The 22,308-nt window shown below is 45.8% G+C and overlaps 1 protein-coding gene across 1 annotated transcript in view; it reads left to right on the top strand.

Annotated features, from left to right (window-relative positions):
* Positions 1 to 21,903, top strand: part of ETFA (electron transfer flavoprotein subunit alpha) — a 415,153-nt gene extending 393,250 nt beyond the window's left edge. Inside the window, exon 12 of the mRNA XM_086959425.1 lies at positions 21,812 to 21,903. Within this exon, the coding sequence (XP_086815551.1) occupies positions 21,812 to 21,850 (39 nt within the window). The 3' untranslated portion in view covers positions 21,851 to 21,903. The remainder of the gene's footprint in view (positions 1 to 21,811) is intronic.
* Positions 21,904 to 22,308: the final 405 nt, after the last annotated feature.

Below are 22,308 nucleotides of genomic sequence, written 5' to 3'. Positions count from 1 at the left end.
CAGTGAGGGTCAACAGCATTCAATCGCTGATACAAAGGTTCAGACCTCAACGCTCGCTTCCAGCGCGCGGGTTCAGGCAGTTGATAGGCATGATGGCCTCCTGCATCTCCATAGTCCCGCACGCGAGACTACATATGCGTCCGCTTCAGGAGTGCTTAGCACGTCAGTGGACTCAGGCTCACGAACAGTTGAAAGACCTAGTGTTGGTGAGCGGTCGGGCATACAACTCTCTGCATTGGTGGAATCCACAAAACCTTTGCAAGGGACGACCGTTCCAAGAGCCTGTGCCACAGATCATCCTGTCAACGGACGCTTCTCTCCAAGGATGGGGAGCTCATGTACTCCATTACACTGTGCAGGGACTATAGACGCAACAGCAACGGAAGATGCACATCAATGTTCTGGAACTGATGGCAATCTTCATGGCACTAAAAGCTTTCAAAGTACATCTGTGCAACAAGGTCGTGTTGATCCGGACGGACAACATGACAGCCATGTACTACATTCAGAAACAGGGAGGTACCCACTCTCCGCAGCTGTCTCATCTGGCTCAGAGCATGTGGAAGTGGGCCATTCAGAGGAACATCTTCCTCATGGCAGAACACCTTCCGGGCAAGGACAATCCGATGGCGGACCTGCTCAGCAGGTACAGCCACCAAATGCACGAGTGGGAGTTGCATCCATCGGTACTCCACCCGTACTTCCAAAAGTATGGTCATCCAGAGATAGACCTGTTCGCCACAAGGGAGAACGCAAAATGCCAAAGCTTCGCCGCCAGGTTTCCACACCCACAGTCGCAGGGCAATGCGATATGGATGAACTGGTCAGGCAGATTTGCGTACGCTTTTCCCCCAGCACCTCTGATACCGCTGGTGGCACGCAAACTCAGGCAGCACTCGATGACTCTCATCCTGGTTGCTCCAATGTGGGCTCGCCAACCATGGTACACCACGTTTCTAGAACTGTCCGCGGTACCGCATCAGAGGCTACGCCTCACACCCAGCCTTCTGACGCAGAGCCATGGCGACATTCAGCATCCAGATCCGCAACAGCTCAACCTGGCGGTCTGGCTCCTGAGGTCTTAGAGTTTGGCTACCTAAACTTACCTCCAGACTGCATGGACATCATCCGGGAGGCGAGGAAGCCCACCACTAGAGCATGCTACGCGGCGAAGTGGAAGCGGTTTGTCATTTACTGTGCAGACCACAACATTAACCCGCTAGATGCATCTATTCAGAACATCATTTGTTATCTTTTCCATCTGTACAAATGTAATTTGGCCTATGCTTCCATTCGCATACATCTATCTGCGATGGCTGCTTATCTCCAAAACAGGCGGCACCTCTCACTTTTCAGGGTGCCTGCTATTAAAGCCTTTCTAGAAGGGCTCAAGCGAGTTATTCCTCCGCGGACTCCGCCAGCTCCGGAGTGGAACCTCTATGTGGTCCTCACCAGGCTGATGGGTCCCCCCTTTGAACTGCTGCATTCCTGCGAGATTCAATTCTTGACATGGAAAGTGGCTTTCCTTATAGCGATTACATCGCTGCGACGAGTTAGTGAGCTCCAGGCACTAACTATACAAGAGCCATGTATTCAAATTCATTCCAACAGGGTGGTGTATCTCAATTCCATATTAACCAAACTATTGAATTACCTGTGTTCTTCCAAAATCCTGAGTCATTGGCGGAGAGAATGCTCCACACCCTTGACGTCAAAAGGGCCTTGATGTATTACATTGATAGGACCAAGGATTTTAGGAAAACTAAACAACTCTTTGTTGCCTTTGTGCCACAACACAAAGTTAACCCCATTTCCAAAGCTGGTATATCTAGGTGGATAGTAAATGTATTCAGATCTGCTATCTGAAAGCCAAACGCACTCTCACCATTCCACCGCGGGCCCACTCCACCAGAAAGTTGGGGGCCTCCATGGCTTTCCTTGGAAATATCCCTTTGGAAGACATATTTAGAGCAGCCACATGGTCTACCACACACACATTTACAAAGCATTATTGTGTTGATGTGCACTTCAAACAGCAGGCAGCTGTAGGGCAGGCTGTTCTAAAAACACTTTTCCAAACTGCTGCAGCTGGCACGGGCGGCCGCCGCTAATGGAGGGACTGCTATGTATTCTGCAACAAGGGGTGGTGAGGGACAGAGTCTCTGAATTAAACAGAATACTCTCACCCAGTCAAGAGATCAGGGCTAGATCCAACACCGTTTTTTAGCTCACTGCGCCATCCCAGTTTCAGAACCTGGCTGTATGCAAATTAGTCTGTTCCTGTCCCAGTGCATGATGGGAACAGGGCAAACCAAACTACAAAAGCCAATTCTTACACTGGGAAGGAAACAAGCTACCGGGGACCGGTTTCTGGCATTTCAGCCGTCTTCGGCCCGGCTTGCTTGAATCCTGATGGTGCAATGAGCAAGGGACTCACATCTGAGTATACCCTTCCACGCTTAGGGTGGACAAAAATATTTACAACAAGGGGTGGTGAGGGACAGAGTCTCTGAATTAAACAGAATACTCTCACCCAGTCAAGAGATCAGGGCTAGATCCAACACCGTTTTTTAGCTCACTGCACCATCCCAGTTTCAGAACCTGGCTGTATGCAAATTAGTCTGTTCCTGTCCCAGTGCATGATGGGAACAGGGCAAACCAAACTACAAAAGCCAATTCTTACACTGGGAAGGAAACAAGCTACCGGGGACCGGTTTCTGGCATTTCAGCCGTCTTCGGCCCGGCTTGCTTGAATCCTGATGGTGCAATGAGCAAGGGACTCACATCTGAGTATACCCTTCCACGCTTAGGGTGGACAAAAATATTTACAACAAGGGGTGGTGAGGGACAGAGTCTCTGAATTAAACAGAATACTCTCACCCAGTCAAGAGATCAGGGCTAGATCCAACACCGTTTTTTAGCTCACTGCACCATCCCAGTTTCAGAACCTGGCTGTATGCAAATTAGTCTGTTCCTGTCCCAGTGCATGATGGGAACAGGGCAAACCAAACTACAAAAGCCAATTCTTACACTGGGAAGGAAACAAGCTACCGGGGACCGGTTTCTGGCATTTCAGCCGTCTTCGGCCCGGCTTGCTTGAATCCTGATGGTGCAATGAGCAAGGGACTCACATCTGAGTATACCCTTCCACGCTTAGGGTGGACAAAAATATTTACAACAAGGGGTGGTGAGGGACAGAGTCTCTGAATTAAACAGAATACTCTCACCCAGTCAAGCTTGTCTCCTTTCTGGTGAAGAATTGGCTTGGTAGTTTAGTCTGCCCTGTTCCCATGATGCACTGGGCCAGGGACAGACTGATTTGCATATAGCCAGGTTCTGAGCTGGGATGGGGCAGTGAGATAAATAACGGTGATGGATCAAGCCCTGATCTTTGGACTGGGTAAGAGTGGTCTGTTTAACTCAGACACTCTGTTCATCACCACCCCCTTTTTGTAAATCGTTTTTTGGCCACTATAGGTGTGGCAGGGTATACTCAGACATGAGTCCCTTTCTCACTGCTCCATCAGGATTCAAGCAAGCCGGGCCGAAGAAGGCTGAAATGCCAGAAACCGGTCCCCGGTAGCTTGTCTCCTTTCTGGTGAAGAATTGGCTTGGTAGTTTAGTCTGCCCTGTTCCCATGATGCACTGGGCCAGGGACAGACTGATTTGCATATAGCCAGGTTCTGAGCTGGGATGGGGCAGTGAGATAAATAACGGTGATGGATCAAGCCCTGATCTTTGGACTGGGTAAGAGTGGTCTGTTTAACTCAGACACTCTGTTCATCACCACCCCCTTTTTGTAAATCGTTTTTGGCCACTATAGGTGTGGCAGGGTATACTCAGACATGAGTCCCTTTCTCACTGCTCCATCAGGATTCAAGCAAGCCGGGCCGAAGAAGGCTGAAATGCCAGAAACCGGTCCCCGGTAGCTTGTCTCCTTTCTGGTGAAGAATTGGCTTGGTAGTTTAGTCTGCCCTGTTCCCATGATGCACTGGGCCAGGGACAGACTGATTTGCATATAGCCAGGTTCTGAGCTGGGATGGGGCAGTGAGATAAATAACGGTGATGGATCAAGCCCTGATCTTTGGACTGGGTAAGAGTGGTCTGTTTAACTCAGACACTCTGTTCATCACCACCCCCTTTTTGTAAATCGTTTTTGGCCACTATAGGTGTGGCAGGGTATACTCAGACATGAGTCCCTTTCTCACTGCTCCATCAGGATTCAAGCAAGCCGGGCCGAAGAAGGCTGAAATGCCAGAAACCGGTCCCCGGTAGCTTGTCTCCTTTCTGGTGAAGAATTGGCTTGGTAGTTTAGTCTGCCCTGTTCCCATGATGCACTGGGCCAGGGACAGACTGATTTGCATATAGCCAGGTTCTGAGCTGGGATGGGGCAGTGAGATAAATAACGGTGATGGATCAAGCCCTGATCTTTGGACTGGGTAAGAGTGGTCTGTTTAACTCAGACACTCTGTTCATCACCACCCCCTTTTTGTAAATTGCTATGTATTCTGTGCACAGATATGAATTCAGCAGCCCACATGCCTCGAACCGAATATGCTACTTACCAGTATGCATCTGTTCTTGGCATGTAGGGCTGCTGACATTCATATCGCCCGCCCTCCTCCCCGGCGCCTGTAGCAGCTGCAGAATTCACACATACTTCTAGCATGGTTATCATTTACTTAGTTTCACTCCATCTTGGTCACAATGGCTAAAAACAATCTGAGGATGGAGTCGATGCCCATGCGCACTGTAGTCCAGGGGAGGAGCCACCTATCTCGTGATACTTCGAAGACTCTTCCAGGACAACAATGTGCAATCATCCGGACCCAACACTAGGCGGCGATCTATGCACAGATATGAATGTCAGCAGCCCTACATGCCAAGAACAGATGCATACTGGTAAGTAGCATATTCGACACATATTAAAAAGGTCATAAACAATACATCAGTGACAGGGCATTGCTACCAAATAAATGAATCTACACGTTATTCCATACAGTAAGTAATGGTTATTCTTAAAAACAAGATATAAAAGTCTATACAATAAATTAGGTATAAAAAGGTCCGAGGTCAAAAGTCGATTGGCATCACAGAATTGATTATTCAACGAGTTTAGTTAAAAGCATTTTAGTTCTGGCGTAGCTTTCTCCTCCGAATTACCCACATCCAGTGTAAAAATTTAGCGACAGCAATTACAATACATTCTGAGCTATCAGTTTGGAAAATCCTTAAAGCCTCTGCCCCAGTGGTAATACTTTTCAGCAAACATATGGGCTTCAGCCACTTGAGCCCGCGATGTTTATACTCTGGGCGGATAAACAAGATATAGGCTATACTTTCTGGCTAAGAAAGACCGAATGGGCAGAATATATTATTCTTAGCTTGCCATTTGCCGGTAAAGTAATTAACAGGTAGTACCATTGCCGGTCTTCCGGATGTGTGATAATATCCTAATAGTTGGCTGTATCTACGTCTCGGACTTCGAGGAGGGCATGGGCATACTGGGAGAGTTCCGGTGTAACCCAGAGCCTCCTCCAATAGGCCACAGGTATAAAACGTGCCACATCCTATAGTCGTTGGCCGCCCAGATCATAGTAAAGGGGCAAGAGTGGCGTAGATGGAGGAATACCAGCTAATCCCCTCACAAACTTATTTTGAGAACTCGTAAGATGCGCTAGATTACTAAACCCCCATAGTTCTGCCCCATGAAGTATGAATGCGCTTATTTTAGTGCTATAGATTTTCATCATTGGGGCAATAGGTTTAGTAGCCGAGAGACGCAGTTCCCTTATTAAAGCACCTGCTTACTGAGCGTGTTTGGTAGCCAACTGGTTAATGTGTGGTTTCCGTTTCTAACTTGGAACCCAATGTGATACCAAGATAAGAGAAGAGTTGGGTCTGTTCTAACGATTCACCATTCAAAACAACTCTCACTAGCTTCTGCTTGTGCATAACCATAAACTTTGTCTTGGTCACATTAATAGTAAAGCCATATTCTTTGCAGAACACTTCAAAGCACACAATAGCCTTCTGTAGGCCTTGCTGCGTTTTGGATATTAAGAGTGTCATCTGCAAACATTAGCAGAGGGATCGATATTCCATTCAATTTGTGAGCATCGGTAGGGTGGTTCTTAAAGTACTCGATAACCCTGTTAATATACAATGAAAATAGTGTCGGGCTAGGATACACCCTTGCCGTACCCCTCTACGAATCGGAAACCTGTCTGTAACTTTGCCTTGCTGTCCCCAACGGACTTGCGCAAAATTTGCGTCGTGGAGTTTAATTAAAAAAGCGAGTACATCCAGTGGCATGCCTTGTTCTACAAAGACACTCCACATCTTAGAACTCTGTACCAGGTTGAATGCCGACTTAAGGTCGACAAATGCTGCGAAAAGAGTGCCACCTCTAAGGATTACCACCCGCCAATAAATTAAAACAAATCTAAAAGCCTGATCTATAGTGCTCGTGTGGGTACGGAACCCGGCCTGGAGAAGGGACAGAATATCTTCCTCCTCAATACAGGCTTGGATCCTAGACAACACAAGCCTAGCTATCACCTACGGAATGCTGTCTATCAGGCTTATAGGCCTATAATTGGCTGGATCCGAGCGATCCCCCTTCTTATAGATCGGGATTATTTCGGCCCCCTTCCAAGTGTCTGGTATGGGTGAGCCTTTTGCAATAGCATTTGCGAGGGACTGGTTATATGGTGCCCACATTCCCCTCACATGTATAAACAGATCAGCAGGAACACTGTCCAACCCGGGCGCTCTACACTTTGGGAAAGAGTTGAGTATTCTATCAACCTCATTTAGGCTGAAGTGTAATGGAGTAATGTCTTGGGGAATATTTGGAATGTCAGAGCACAACACCTTGTCAAAAGACGGACAGGCATACTCAGTCGTAAAGTACGAGACCCACAAATCGGGGGGAACATAGTTGTGTGGGTTGTTCCTAGGGCGCCCCTTCCCCCATTTCACCAAATCCCAAAATACACACATGTTCCTGGCTCTACTAGCATTATACAACTCCGACCAGTACTGTTCGTCCCAAGACCGCTTTGCTTCTTGTTGCGCTTTCTTGTACATCACCCTTGCACTTTGAATCCGGTCCCTGGCTTTTGATCTTATTGCTGAAGCCAAAGTTATGTAGGCATCCGTACAAGTTTTACCATACCATGTTTCCACCCTGGGATTAGGTCTAGGCTTCGATTTTTGTACCTCGGTAATAAAAAAAGCCCTAAGCTTATTAAAAAGAGTAGTATGTATTGGAATAACTTTTAACATCATATCCTGCTCAGTGACACAGTTCTGGAACTCTAGTGTGGCCTCTACCGCAAGCTCACTCATTGCTGCTATATGGTCCTCTTTTAGAAGACAGTCTGTCCATTCTACCCTCCTGGTGTCGTTTGAAGGATAAATGTCAATTGTATTAGTACTAGATTTTAACAATTTGCTTCCATACAACTCAGCAGATCATACAAGTGGATTATGGTCGCTTTCCACATGTTTTGATACAACCATATCCTCAATAGAGGACCAATTCTCTTTGTTAAAAAGGATGTAGTCTATGCGGCTACTACATTTCCCATTAATAAAAGTGGGATCGCCCTGCTTATCTGACTTTGTTCTACCATTTACTGCCCTGAACCCCTGTTCCAGGCATAGAACTTTACGCTGTAATGCAATGCAGCTTCTGACAACTTCTTAATTGGAGGTATGGTCAATTGCGGAATATCCCAAACAAGATCTTCCTCCAATGTAAGTTCAATATCATTATTATCTAGTGGTTCGAAGCAGCAATTAAAATCTCCTGCTACATGCGTAATCCCCTTGCCGTTATACTTGTCAAGATACGAATCTAGCAAGGAAATAGTCTCTGAGGCTTTACCCCCAGGCTTACCCCTTGCGTAAATATTAAAAATATACAGATCTCTACATTTGGGGCTTTGAATTTTGATAATTAGAATATCGCTGCTCTTAGAATCCAGCTGGCTGACTTGGTAGCTATCATCCTGTCTAACCCAAATGGTCAGACCGCCCATTGGTCTACCCCTCAGACTCGGGGTGGCTGAGTTGTAAAAATGTAGGTATCCTAGTCTGTACTGAGGTTCCATTTGCCAAGTTTCATGGAATAGGACATCAGGATTATCTATAAATGTTAACCAATCTTGGGACATTAGTTTGTTCTTTAGCCCTGCGATGTTCCAAGAAACCAGAGATTGTACTATATGACCAGAACTAAGGTGGCCACGTACCAGGGGCTCACTGTCTCTGGGAACAACATTAAAGGTCATTGGACCTGATACTGGGCCAACAACTGGCCTTGACGTAAGGTAGAAGCTACTTGTCCCTATGTGGTCCACCCTGTTATCGACAATATCACTATTACACTCATATAGGCCAGGGAGCGGTAGAGTAATAACTTCATCTCTATTGGTGTGACTTATAATTTCAGCATCACCATGCCCCTTTAACATACCTGCTACAAGAGTCTTAAGGTCTGTTGGGAGGGGCAGTCAATCATTGGCGTCTAATGTGCTCAGCACATCAAAACGATTAGACACCAAAATTGCCCTGTTAGAGTCTATTGGCAAAATGCTTGTTTGCCTATTGCTTATTAGTCGTTTGTGTATATCTGGCTGGTAGAAAAAACCTAGTGGGAGGACATTGATACCCTCCTATGTGGCCTAAAGTAAACTGCCTGATCCAGTATAACCCGGACCAAGGTCGATGACCTAAAGCTAAGCACAACACAGTCACCATACAAGTCTTTTTGTGAGCGCCCAACCCAGGGTACCCTTCTAACTATCCTAAAATCCCGAAAAAGGTGGTTTCCTAGCCTTGTTCTATAATTCAGGAAGTGGAGTGCCTTATTCTTAAGAGAGGACCAATGCTCCTCTTCGTGATGTGGAAGTTTCGGTACATTTGCTAGGATAATGGTATATGGGGTCGCCTCAGGTGGGAGATGTAAAGAGGCTCCCAGTGGCGGCACATTTCCGCGGCCCTGAATTCTACCTGTAGGGCCCTGTGGTCCTACACTACCATTATGTTCAGGCGGTCTTAAGTGGTTCTGCAGCATCACCATTGGAATTGGGTAAGACTTGCCGACCCACTGCCCTGGGAGCTAGGTGGTAATCTTGGTTCACTATCATTTGGCTCAGTTGCTTGTCTAATTCCCGGGATGACAGGTAGATCTTTAGATAGGTGCTTCTCTAGTGTACTTAACCTTTGGGCAATTGCGTCAAGTTTTACCATAACAGGATTGATCAGTGCTAAAAGCCTTTCTTCAAGCTGTTTCACTAAATCCGATGTCATCTGGGAACAATTAGGGCCCTGCGCTACCCCAGGTAGACTGGAACTATTCGCGCCCCTCTTAGGGCTATCTGAGGCCATAGACAACACCGCAGGCCCTCCCTGCTCAAGTACAACATTCCTATTCTTAGCCTGCTTGGAGATCTGATGACTCGTTTTGGGGGCACTACGCGCTTTTCTCTTCTTTGACTGATCTTTCCCTTTAAGGGCTTGCATAGACTTCAGTTGCCTAGTGCGGGTATGTGGCGGAGAGGGAGGAAAGGTTGAGCTGGGAGAATTAACAGATGTTACTGGTTCTGGAGTAACCTGCTGTGAGTTAGATGCAATGTTTTTTTTTTCAGAACAGATTTTATTGTGTTGTCGAATTGCATATGGGACACTGTCCCTCAATACATCGAAGGACCAGCGAGCAGATAATGAGTCATCACGTACATTCAATTCGGTCAACATTTGATATTAAACTAACCCTCCCAACTTCCAACCCCCTCCCCTCTTCCCGGATCCCGCCACCATCCCCACACAGTGTCTACATAGTCCATAATCGGCAATTAGCGAATCACTAACAGTGTGTACTCCTTTTCACCCCGGGTCCACCAGCAATTGCACTTCATCAACGTCCTGTGGTGCAGGTGGTTCCAGCCACAGCCCTCTATAGTCCGCCCATCTCTTCCATATCTTAAAATGTTTACGGGGACAGCCCCTGGCCTCGAACACCGGACGCTCCAGCCCCATGCAAAAGTCCAACCCCCTCTTCCACACTTCCAGCAAGGGGGCCCTGGGGTTCTTCCAGGCCCGGGCAATATCTCTTTTGGCCACTGTGAGGCCCAGAACCAGCAGATGGCGTTTATATAGGTTTCCTCCAACCTGTTCCATAATATGCAGAAGGCCCAACTGCGGCGAGCGGGGGAGGTCCCAGCCCAGCACCTCAGATAAGCAGTCCCACACTCCCATCCAAAATCTCGACAGCTTCTCGCACGACCATACCGTGTGCACAAATGTACCAGCCGCCCGCTCGCACCGCAAGCACTCGGGGGAGGCAATCAAACCAACCCTCCACAGTCGTTCTCTGGTATAATAGGCCCTGTGCAGGTATTTAAATTGAATGAACCTTAAGTGCACTGCTATTGCCGCTCCTCTCGGGGCTTCTAGGGCCTCCCTCCAGTCCTCCTCCAGTTAGATGCAATGTTTTGTGATACTCTAGGGCTCATAGCTACAACTGGATTAAGCTCAGGCAAATGACCTGCGATGAAAATGGATTTGTTGGTTCTAAGGAGAGCCTCCGCTCTGTAAGCTGGATCTCGTGCATTAGCACGGACTCAGCCCTAGAGAGAAAGGCATCTAAAGTGCCCGCAACTCCTGCCCCATTGCCCCCCTTGCTTGAGATCTTACTCATTGCCTAGATTATCACGTTCACTTCAATATACAAAACTTATTTACCAACAACAAACCACTAAGTGGCACAAATGTATCTACAGCAGTTATCCAACAGTTAACCTCCCACTCGTGCTTGAGAAGAAGTATTAACAGTGTCCCCTTAGTCCAGAGTCATAAATGATGGATCCGCTTACTTTAGATCGAGATTACAAGGTTAGGGGGGTGGCCCAGCTCAGCCTCTGCCTGCCGCTGACGGGCGCGGCCGGGCCCACCCTTGGCCCGGGCAGCGCCCGCGTGTGTCCAGCGCTGTGGGGGCACTCTTCTGGTTTTGAAGCGCCTCCTGGCGCTCTAACAATGACGTGCTGCAGGGCGCCGGGGCACCCTGGGAATTGTGGTCCTGAATTGTGGTCCTTGCCCCAAATTGCGGCGGTATCACGGCAGCCGCGCTAGATTTGCAGCCCTCCGGTCGGCTGGTCTAGATGGTGGCAGGAATCCAAAAGTAGACAAAGGAGTGACTTCAATCCATGTGTGAACCACAATTCTGGTTTCCTGGTCTTCAGCACATGAGAAGTGTTTTTGCTAGTCTAAAGGTCAGCAAATTCACCACATAAAACACTCCGTTCGCCTACCTTGGCTCCTAGGCGTGGAGCAAACCTCTGTTGCACCTTCAAAGCCCAAAAAGAGTAAAAGTAGAAGTGTCTTCCTCCGTAGCCTGAAAGTGGACACCTGAATATCACATAAATCTCAATCACAGGTCTCAAATGTATCCAGTTATTGCCTCCGTGCCATAGGTGGACGATCCAGTAATTCCAAAAATGGTGTTGGTGAATTTACCGCTGCAAACATTGTACGTCTATTTCATCTGTTAGCTGAATGTTTAGTGTTTAAAATCTATGCCCACAAAAATATCGAATGCATCTCAGAACCTGGTCCCCATCAATCTGAACGGTGCCCAAAAGGAACACATGGCCAGTGTGCTTCAATTCGGATATGACGCTCAAAGAAATTATATCCTCACGTCACATTCGATACACACTGACATTAGTTAGCGAGGAGGAGAACAGGTACATCCATGTTGACCTCTGATAATCATTGTCAGATGGTTGTTTCAGTATTGGGCGGAAAGGTCACCGTATTATTTTCTACCCTGAATTTTTCACCATTCCCAGCATCATGCTTCAGTTTTGAGGTTCAGTTGAATCAGCTTACAAGTAAAAACAAATCTGAGATAAAACTGTCACGCTTCCCAACTAACTTTAGCATCTGTATGTGATTTTACTTGTGTGCATCTTTTGTGTCCAGTGTCAGTTTCTTTTTTAGAAGACTTAACGATAACACCATTCGAAGAATAGAGATATATTTGCCTGTAACTGGCTCACAATGGTACATCTTTATCTTACAATTTTAATGTCCAGCAACTGGTAAGATAACGTATGTATACTGAAAAATTCTCACTAGTAATACCTTTCTTTTTTTTAGTTTTATGCGTTCACAGCAAAATTGCAAGCCAAAATTAACATTTCACAGTTCAGATACTTCACAGTTCAAATACTTTTTCAATATATTGCAACAAAAAAAATTCTCTTTTCCATCACAATTCCTATACATTTCATCTTCCATTATCAATCCTCATAGTAATCGCGGAATGCACTCCAAATTTTTATACCCAATTTTCTTTTTCTACGCCCACTAATAGAAATAAGGCCCCACTCCAAATTATAGATACTAAACATTTTAGCACGCCATTGGTGAAAATCCGGCGCCTTTTCCTGAAGCCATTCAGTGGCTATGCATAAGCGTGCTATAGTCATTGCAAAGAAAATAAAGTGCCGATATTGATATAGCGGCTCAGTAACCCTGTCCCTAGGTATTTTTCCCAACAACAACATAGCCGATGTGATATCTACAGGTATTCTAATCACAAGAGATAAAAACTTTTCAAGATCAGATATAAAACATTGAAGGTTAACACAACTAAAGAAAATGTGCACACCACCGGCAACGTTTGCTCCGCACCGAAAGCACTTGCCCTCATTCCCCCCTCCCCATTTTGCCATTCAAATCGGAGTGTAATATAAATCAAACAAAGTCTTAAAAAACTGGGCTTTTAAATTTGCTGCCATTCATGCCTCCTTAGAAAGTAGTAATAGATCTTCCACATTTATCTCTAGGTCCTCTAGTGCACCCACCCATTTTAGCCTCACTTTTTCTAGATCCTCACTCCTCCCGGCAAGCAATATTTGATATATCGTTCCTATTTTTACTAACCTCTTAATTCCTTCTACAACTTTATTTTGCTGAAAAAATGCTTTTCGTCGATATAAATAATCTCGTACTTGCAAAAATTTAAAGACAAAATTTCTAGGAAAGAGAAACTGGTCTTTTAGCTCCTCAAAAGATTTACAAGTCTCATCCTCCTTAAACATATCCCCTTACCGTCTAACCACTTTACGCTGCCACATTATAGCCATTTCATCAGAAAATATGCCTAGGAGAAGCCTATGTGCATTAACGGGCTTGTAGTAGGATATTTTCCCTATCGCCATTACATTTGCAAACCATTTCCAGACCTTAAACGCGCCCACCATTACCTTGAACCGGGTCCGTTTGTAATAACTCCCGTCAATCTCCTTAAATAGTGCTTGTTTCGCAAATGGCCCGCGTAACATTTCAAAAATCGGAGGGGCAAAAGCCGCGTCTTCTTCTGTCTCTCCCATAATCAACACCCTCATCTTCAATAAAAAGCAAGTTACATAGTACAAAAAGAAATCTGGGACCCCCAACCCTCCCCTAGCTAATGGTAGTCATAAACTTCATTGCCCGTCTAGGTCTCCCTGGACTCCAAATAAATTTACCACACCTCGACTGCAAAGCCTGTATCCTATCTTTTGTAATTTCTAACGGTATTGACCTGAACAAAAATAAAACTTTTGGTAACACATTCATTTTTATGACGTTAGCCCGTCCAATAATAGTCAAGTGTAATCGTTCCCACCTATCCAAAGAATTCCTAATCTTAATCATCAATGTATTCCAGTTAGCCTCCACTAATTCGGTCATGTTCACCCTCAATTGAATCCCTAAATATGTAGCCTCCTTAACCACTCTCCCATCCTGCCATACTACAAGCTCAGAACAAAGAATCTGCGTCTTTGACTCATTCAATTTATATCCCGCTACTCGCCCAAATGCCTTCACCAGCCGCTCAATTTCTTTAATAGCGGTGACAGGATTTACAGTTGTCACCGCAATATCATCCACATAGGCAAAAACAGAAAAATAATACTCATCCACTTGATAAGGTGGAATCAGAATACTCCGAATCAGTTGTTCAATAAAAGGATTAATGTATAAAGCAAACAAAAGAGGGGAGCATGGGCACCCTTGGCGTGTACCCCGTGTAATATTCACAGAGTCCGAGAGTAGGCCCATAGCAGAGATCTTGGCCATCGGGGTTCGATATAAAGATTGCATGGCAACAATATATTTTTGTCCAAACCCCATTTTATCCATCAGTCTCCACAAATAACCCCACTGAACTCGATCAAACGCTTTTTCGGCGTCAAGCAGGATAAGCGCAAGGCGATTGTTTTTAACCGCAGCGATATCGAATAGCGTGATGACCTTGTTGACATGCTCTACCGTCCCTCTTTTAGGTATAAAACCATGCTGCAGATGTGATACTAGGGACACCATACAGTCAGATAGCCGATTAGCTAATATTTTAGAATAGATTTTGTTGTCATCGTTTAATAACGATATTGGTCAGTAGAATCCGACTAGATCTGGCTGCTTACCCTTCTTACAGAAGACCGCTATAGTGGCGTCGGCCCATGACCTGGGGGAAAGCCCGCTTGGGCCGCCCGCATCACCACTAACAACTCATTCTTGATGATATTAAAAAACTGTCTGTAGACCTCACTGGGTATCCTATCAGGGCCTGCAGCTTTGCCGATAGAAAGGCTTTTTCCAGATTTTTCCAGCTCCTCCTCCGTAATTGGAACTTCCAGTTCCTGCGCCACTGTGGGATCCAGTTTCTTTAAACCCACTTCAAACATCTCTAGCCAATCCAGCCCATCATCTTCAGTCCCTCTTTGCTGAGCATATAATTCAGTATAAAACTGCTGAAAAATCCTAAGGATTTCTTGAGGATCAGAGTGAGACACCCCCATAGCATCCTTCATTGCCAGGATATTTCTGGCCGACTCCTTCATCCGAAGCTGAACAGCCAGCCTTTTTTCCAATTGTTTCACCGTACTCATGCTTTTCCATCCTAGATGTTAAAAACCTCCTTGCGTTCTCCATGCTCCAGAAACCCAACACTTTCGCTCTATCTTTTGCTACCTTATCCTCTAACTTGCTTAGGTCATTCAGACCTCTAACTACCCGATTCGTTAATGAAGTTTCAGACTGCACTAAATGCTGACATAACATATCTAGCTCTTGTCTGGCTTTCTTTTGCTGTCGAAATGTAAAACTCATGCATTCTCCACGAAAACCAGCTTTGAAGGTGTCCCAAACTATAACTGCCGTAGCCGACCCCTTATTTTCCTTAAAGAAAAGCTGAATCCACCTTCCCAGGTGAGCCTAAAGTCCTTGTTCAACCCCAACTTCCTATCAAATGTAAAATTTAAGCATCTAGGTCTAGTTACACCACCATGTATCTCCAAAACGATAGGAGCATGATCCAATGTGATTCTGGGATACACACTAACTGTAGCTCCACCCAATAGTGAAGAAGCGGCAAAGAAATAGTCCAATATGACCAACTTCTTGTGGGGATAAGAGTAAAATGTATACCCACTGTCCTGTGGCCTCAAATTACCCCACACATCCACCAACCCTTGGTCCTCCAATAAGTTATGCAGCGCCTTATATACTTTTGGCTTGCACCCCTTATACTTAGCAAACCCATCCAGCAGTGCCCTATTAGTCAGATTTATATTAATATCACCACATACCACCACTGGTTGAGGCCAGGTGACCAATTCCGAGTGCACTTCATTTAGAGCTTCCGGATCATCTAAGTTCGCTCCATACACGGTACATAACGTCATATTTATATCTTCAAAACTGCATTCCGCTATCGCCCATCGTCCTTTCTTATCCATTAGTTTCCGCCCAATGGTACCGTAATTTCCCTTACTGATAATGGCAACCCCCCGTATCATGCTAGATTGCCCTGTCGCGACCACTAGCGAAAATCCAAGTTCTTTCAAGACCTCCCTTTTTGCCCATGGGATGTGAGTTTCCTGCACGAAAAGTAAGTGTGGTGGAGGAGCTACGACAGCAAGCAAGATGGCTGCATAGCTTCCCGGCTCCGCTGACCCCCGTCTCTCGCTCGAAGATCCTGTCGTATATCCTGGTTTCTCGCCCCATACCCGGGTGCATGGACTACTCTGCGAACTGATGGCGCAATCCCGAGGATTTTCCGACATGGTGGAGTGGAGTTATGTCGAGGTTTAATTTGAGGCCTAGCCCGGTCTGGAAGCCGGGGTCTCAAGTGCTGGTCTAGCCGGGTCCTAGTTGAACAACAGCGGCCCGGAGAGAGCGGCAGGGTCCGGTCCACGGAACTTCCGACATCTTTATGATTGATTTGCTGCCGATCTGCTGCCTGGAACTGTAACGGAGCTGCGGAGACGAGTGATGCCCGAGGTGGTGTGTGGGGGTCTGAGACCCGGGGGCCTGGCGTTCGTAGCGCCGGTGCCGTTGGATCGGAGACTTGGTGCGCACCAACTCCTACTGACGATCGGTCCCTCAGGGTTCATTCCTGCTCCGCCTAATCTTACCCCGGGGAGGGCGCCTCTCCGTGGGGGTCAATATGCTTGATGCTATGTGAAACCTGGCGGAGCGGGTCCAGTGCAGCCCGTCATTGCGGTCAGGGATGGCGGCCCTTGAGGCACTTCAGGCGACTATGAAGACCCAGGCCTGGAATCTGATGTTGGCGGTGGACGGGCTTAGAGGATCGGGACCGGACTCTGACTTGCTGCCCGAGACCCGGTGGTCTGTTCCTTTCCCTATTGCTACCCCAGCGATGCCATTTGACCCGGTGCTTGGAGCTTTCTATGCCCCTACAGAAATGGAACGGTTCGAACATGTGGAGATTGGCGATGCACATACAAAGTCGGACTCTTTGGAACTGCAATTGGCAGAACATTTCAATGCTTTTCCCGATTTGGAGACGTTTGCTCGTAATTGTGATCTGTGTGGGACTATGTCGCACCCCCTTCCCAGCTGGTCTATCAAGATGGCGGGTGGGATAGTGCCTGGTCTTAGAGTCGGGAAGGGGCATCGTTGGACTCGAGCGTCTACTTTGGGACTTGCCATCCTTTCTTCGACCAATAGATTATGTCTCGACAACTTCTGTTTACCCTTTGACAATTTTACGGTGGGGCGCTCTTTATCGGAGGGGATCAGCAAATTTGATCGACGGGGCCAAGGCTGAGACTGTCGTTTGAGGTTTCACAATATTGATTTATCGGTAGCGGGACTGCTTTTTTTGGTTGCCGGAGTCCGGGGCGGGATTTCTGGTTTCCTCTGATGTACTGTTTTATTGTGGTCTGCTTGATTGTGTTAACATTGCGGGGGATTCTTCGTTAAGACGGGGGGAGAGTCCGGGAATGCGTATAACATAGCCCTCCTCCATTTCCCCTTTTTGGGCAGGGTTTTAGTCCCTTCTTTCTTTCCCTTTTCTTTTTTTCCCTTTGTTCTTCTATATTTCTGGTTCATTTACGGGGCGACAGGCACGCTGCTAGGGGGGTAGGCCGTAGTACTCTGCAGGGGCGCAGGGTGGGGGGTTGGAGGGGGGGGCTTTTGTTTTTGCTATTTGTTTCTATGGCCCTTTTTTCTTCTTATCTTTCTTCGCCTTCTCTTTTATTTCTTCTTTTTCGGGTCAGCGTAATGGGTCTATTCCTTTGTCAATTGTCGACTTTTTATCTGTGCCTATACTTTCACGGTACTTCAGTACCATCGGGCGGGCGCTCCACTGGTGCGAAACTTAATTGTATGCTTGTTGATCCTGAATCGAATGCCTCAGCGCCACTGTTTTGAATGATATTGACCTAACTGTGAACCTACTGCTGTTTTGCCCGCCCTTTATGCAACTTTGTGATATTGTATGGCACCTGATCCTTCTATCTTATATTATAAAATGGAACCTTTATTATCCTGCTATTCGTATAGTATGCTGTGCTGCCAGTTTTAATTGAAGTCGTGCTGTATTCGCCTCCCGGAAGGCCGAGTTTAGTTCTAATTGCTTGATTGAAATGATATTGATTAGCGGCCAGCCCTGGTGGTTGTAGGCCCATACTTGTAACTGGTTGAAGTAACAATAAAGGTTTTCCAAAAAAAAAAAATAAGTGTGGTGAAATATATCTCAGCTCAGCAGCAACCTTCTGTCTCTTTATAACATTATTCAGACCAGAAACATTCAGAGAACAAATTCTTAACCCTTTAGTTGCCATTTTGCCTCATGACATGAAATACATATAGGTATACCAGCACTTCCCAGACATCATTTTTCTTGAATCCGAAATATATTCTTATGAATCCCAGTTCAGTCTGATAGTTAAAACTATAACAGTTTTTGCGCACTTTCCTGTGAACAATTTTCCCCCTTTCTCCCACACCCCCCCTCGTGCATCCCCCAGACCCTACCTCCCCTACACCTGACTCCCCCCCAACCCTTAATAGAGGCTTTAGGACTTATGGTCCTGTTGATGCGAGCTTGCCCACAACGTCCTGCCTTCACCCCCCGGAGCATATTACTTCATATCATAAAAAAAGAAAAGGAAGAGGCTCTTACTAGCCCAGTCATATGAGTTACAAATGTGTACATCTAAGCTAGTTACATTGTACTCAAAAATTCCTTAGCAGCCCCAGCAGTCATAAAATAGTGGATGCGATCCCTATACATATACCGGAAACATCAAATACGACTGCGCACCCTTGGCTCGAAAATCCGGTATTAATTGTCGAAGCTGCCATCGTGAGTTGACAGACTGCTTACAAAGATCAGGGCGCACAAAAAAATCACAATCAAGCCCACTTCTCTTTTTATCTGGGAGAGCTTTCAAAAGTTTTTCCTCACGGGCCAAAAAGCTATTAAATGCTACTGAGATAGCTCTCGGTTTCTGGTCCCGCTTATTAGCTCTAATATTGAATGGAAACCGGTGTGCCCGCTCCACCTCCCTGTCCCAGTCCCACCTAGTAGATTCTGGAAATGCCTTTTTTAGCAACTTAATTATAAATCCTTGAGGGTCTGACCCCTCCTTGCCCTCCGGAATCTGCAAAATCTTAAGTTATTTCTACGTGACCGATTTTCTAAGTCAATCAATTTCCAGTTAATGTCCTCCTTTTTAGCGCGTTGTAGTTCCATTACTTTCTTCTGTTGAACAAGTTCAGCCTCAAGGGTAGAAATACGTGCTTCAGCTTCGTTAGTTCGTTCAACAAAATCAGAGTGTGACTTGACAAGACGTCTGACTGAGTTCTGTAATTTCCTACAGGAATTCTGCACCCTCAAGCTGTCTTTCCGGGGTTCATCCCTATGCTGCATCATAGTCTTGTATATCAGCCCCAGTGATATTTCCTCTATCGGCTCCTCTTCCCCGGAGGGGGGTACTGTATTTTCTCCGACCCTTTCTGTCTCTCTCGCTTTTATTTCTTTAGTCTGATTTAACTGAAGTCTTCGAACTGTACGAGGATCGGAGCCCTGATCTTCCAAGTCAGAACTACTGTGAATGCTGACGTCTTCCATACTCATATAAGTCGCACATTGCTGTACCAGGTCCTCAATAGAGGACATGGACTGCTCAGAAAGTGAGAAAAAATCTACAGAGTCAGATTCGGTAACGTTAGGAGCCTGTAAGTCATGTGAGGCCCCCCCTTGTAAAACTCCCTCTCTAATGGGACTCTCCATGCTCGAAGCCTGGGTGGTAGTTATCTTTAACTTTGGAGATAAGCCAGGGTCTGGTACCTTATTTTGCTCACTCTCTTGCGAATTTTCCTCATTTATAGCTTCATTGTTGGTCTCCACAGTCTCTAATAGAGGTAATATAGGTACATTCTCCAACTCCGTAACTGTCCCAATCCTCTGTACTCCCTCTGCTGTAGAATCTCCACTCTACCTCCTCCACCCAGCTTCTACTTCCCCATTCAGTGTCGAAATTGTCTCAGCAGCGGTCTCCCCGGGCTTATCAGAACCAGCCTGACCCTGTTTAGCTGTTTCCTTATCCTTTATGGAGGAGAAAAACTCTGGGATTCCCTTAGCAGGTTTAACGCCGTTTAGGTCACCACCCTCTTTAACTCGACCCACCGCTCTCCCTGCTTTCTCCATATCCTTACTGCGTGTCGGTACATGCTCCAGTCTTCACGGCGCTTGGAGCCTCTTGTCCATCCTGCAGGTCGGGGGGGAACGTTTCACTGCCTGCTCCCTCTCCGTCCTTTAACCATTGCTCCTTCCAATGCTCCCTCCACCGTACACAGACTCGCGTCTCCAGCAGCCGTGCCGCTAACCCCAGACCAGGTGAGCCAGGTGAGCCGCCTCCAATGCACCGCCCACTGACCCCACCGCCAGCTCCGTGCTCCAGCTCTGCTTGCCGTCGCAGCTCGCACCCACCACATTTACGCCCGAAAGCGTTCCAGACTTCTTTTCTCAGCACAAAAAGCCGACGAGACTCGCATGATACCACCGCGCTATTCAGTAGCTCTCTCCGGCCCGCTCCTTACTCGAGCAGCACCATGTCCCGCAGGGTCCAGCAGGAGCAGCTTGCTCACGTGTCCAGCGTGGACGCCATCTTGCCTCTCTTGTAATCTCGTTCTAGTAATACCTTTCAATGAAATATTTTGTTCCGGCCCCTACCCAATGTTATAAGCTTTTCTTGGGAACATTAATTTGGCATGTAATCAATTCCAAATAGAAACTGTGATAATTAAATGTCAAAACTTGGTCAAATAGAAAATGAAGATATATTCTTAAAAATATCTGCAATGTTTTATCAGAATTAACACAACTAGTGTTTTCTATTTCTTGTCACACTGAAACAGCATGTCACAATCATAAATAATTCTGTTTAATAAAGGTGCTGATATATGTTTGTGCCCAGTGTATGCTTTAAATGATGATTGTACGACATTACAATGCATGCCTTTACCACCCACTTTTACCATACAATGCCTTTACCACACATGTCTTTATAACACAAGGTAAGTAAATATAAAGTAAGCGAAACCACTACATTAAAGTGTTTATATACACACTCCATCATAATTTAAAATTTATATTATTAGGGGGCCCCCATTCCCCCATATTTTGTAATTATTAATAAACAAAATGTCCTTTTTGGAAGGAAATCCCTTCCCCAACACCCCCTTTATACCCATACCTATTCCTAAACGCTAAAAAACACCCTTACCACCCAATACCCTTACCCACCCATAAATCCTGAAACACCCTTTGCATCCAATACCCTTACCCACCCCTGACCCCTAAAACCACCCTTACCACCCAATACCCTTAACCACTTCTAACCCCCTTACCACTGTAAACCCTTACCCACCCATAAACCCCCAAACACCCTTGACACCCAATACCCTTACCCACCCTAAACCCTGAAAACACCCTTACCACCCCATACCCTTACCCACCACTAAACCATAAAAGCACCGATAGCGTCCTATACCCATACCCGCATCTAAACTCTGAAATCACCCTTGCCACCCAATATCCCTTACCCACCACTAAAAACACCCTCACCACTCAACATTTACACACCCCTAAACCGTAAATTAAATCATCTATCTGTCCATTAAAACACACCTACTTACCTTAAATATACCTACCTTTCATTGTAAAGGCATATTTGTGGCAAAGGGTATGTGTTAAAGGCATCCCTTTGTAAAGACAGCGTTGTAAAGGGTGTCTCCCTAAATTACACTGTAACTGACAAACACATTCATTGCAGTCTTTAGGTTGTAATTACACTATTAACCCTTGCTACTATTCAACTATGTGGTGTACCTTTTGGGATTATTGTTCAATATGAAGCTGTAATGTAATATGTGCTCCCCGTCCCCCTCCCCCGTAATGGACTTTAACACTCACTGTAATTTTTTTTTGCAGGCTGTTCCTGAGATGACCGAAATTTTGAAAAAGAAGTGAAAATAAGCTGTCCAAATTTTAAGATTAATAAAATCACAATTCCTAAACCTGTATATGATGACTTATTTATGCATTTTACTGTACATTTGCCTACTTGTCAGGAAAAATTGAGGTTACACTCTACCGTTATTTCTGCAATATTTTTGTATCACTAGACTAGTCTGTTGTCTGAGACTTCTAATTCTGCAGTTAAATCCACAATTAATATACTGGCGAGCTCTTATAATACCCAGAGCTGTCCATCCACTGGATAATGTGAAGTACTTTTTTTGGCTATAATTGTATTGAATGATTTGCGTCACTTTTGATGAAAGCTTTACTTAATGGTAAGTCGCAAATGGTCACAATTACTGTAAATATAGAGCAAGCTGGCGGATGTCTCTTCGGAATAGCATTTCTCTGGTTGAATTGCACAGGCAGAATACAGATGTAACCTGCACAGGGCATCATTAATACCT

The sequence above is a fragment of the Lissotriton vulgaris genome, chromosome 2_2 (genome assembly GCF_964263255.1).
Source record: "Lissotriton vulgaris chromosome 2_2, aLisVul1.2, whole genome shotgun sequence".
In the NCBI taxonomy this organism is placed as follows: Eukaryota; Metazoa; Chordata; class Amphibia; order Caudata; family Salamandridae; genus Lissotriton; species Lissotriton vulgaris.
Note: the sequence above shows the minus strand (reverse complement) of the source record. Positions and strands in the feature narration are given on the sequence as shown.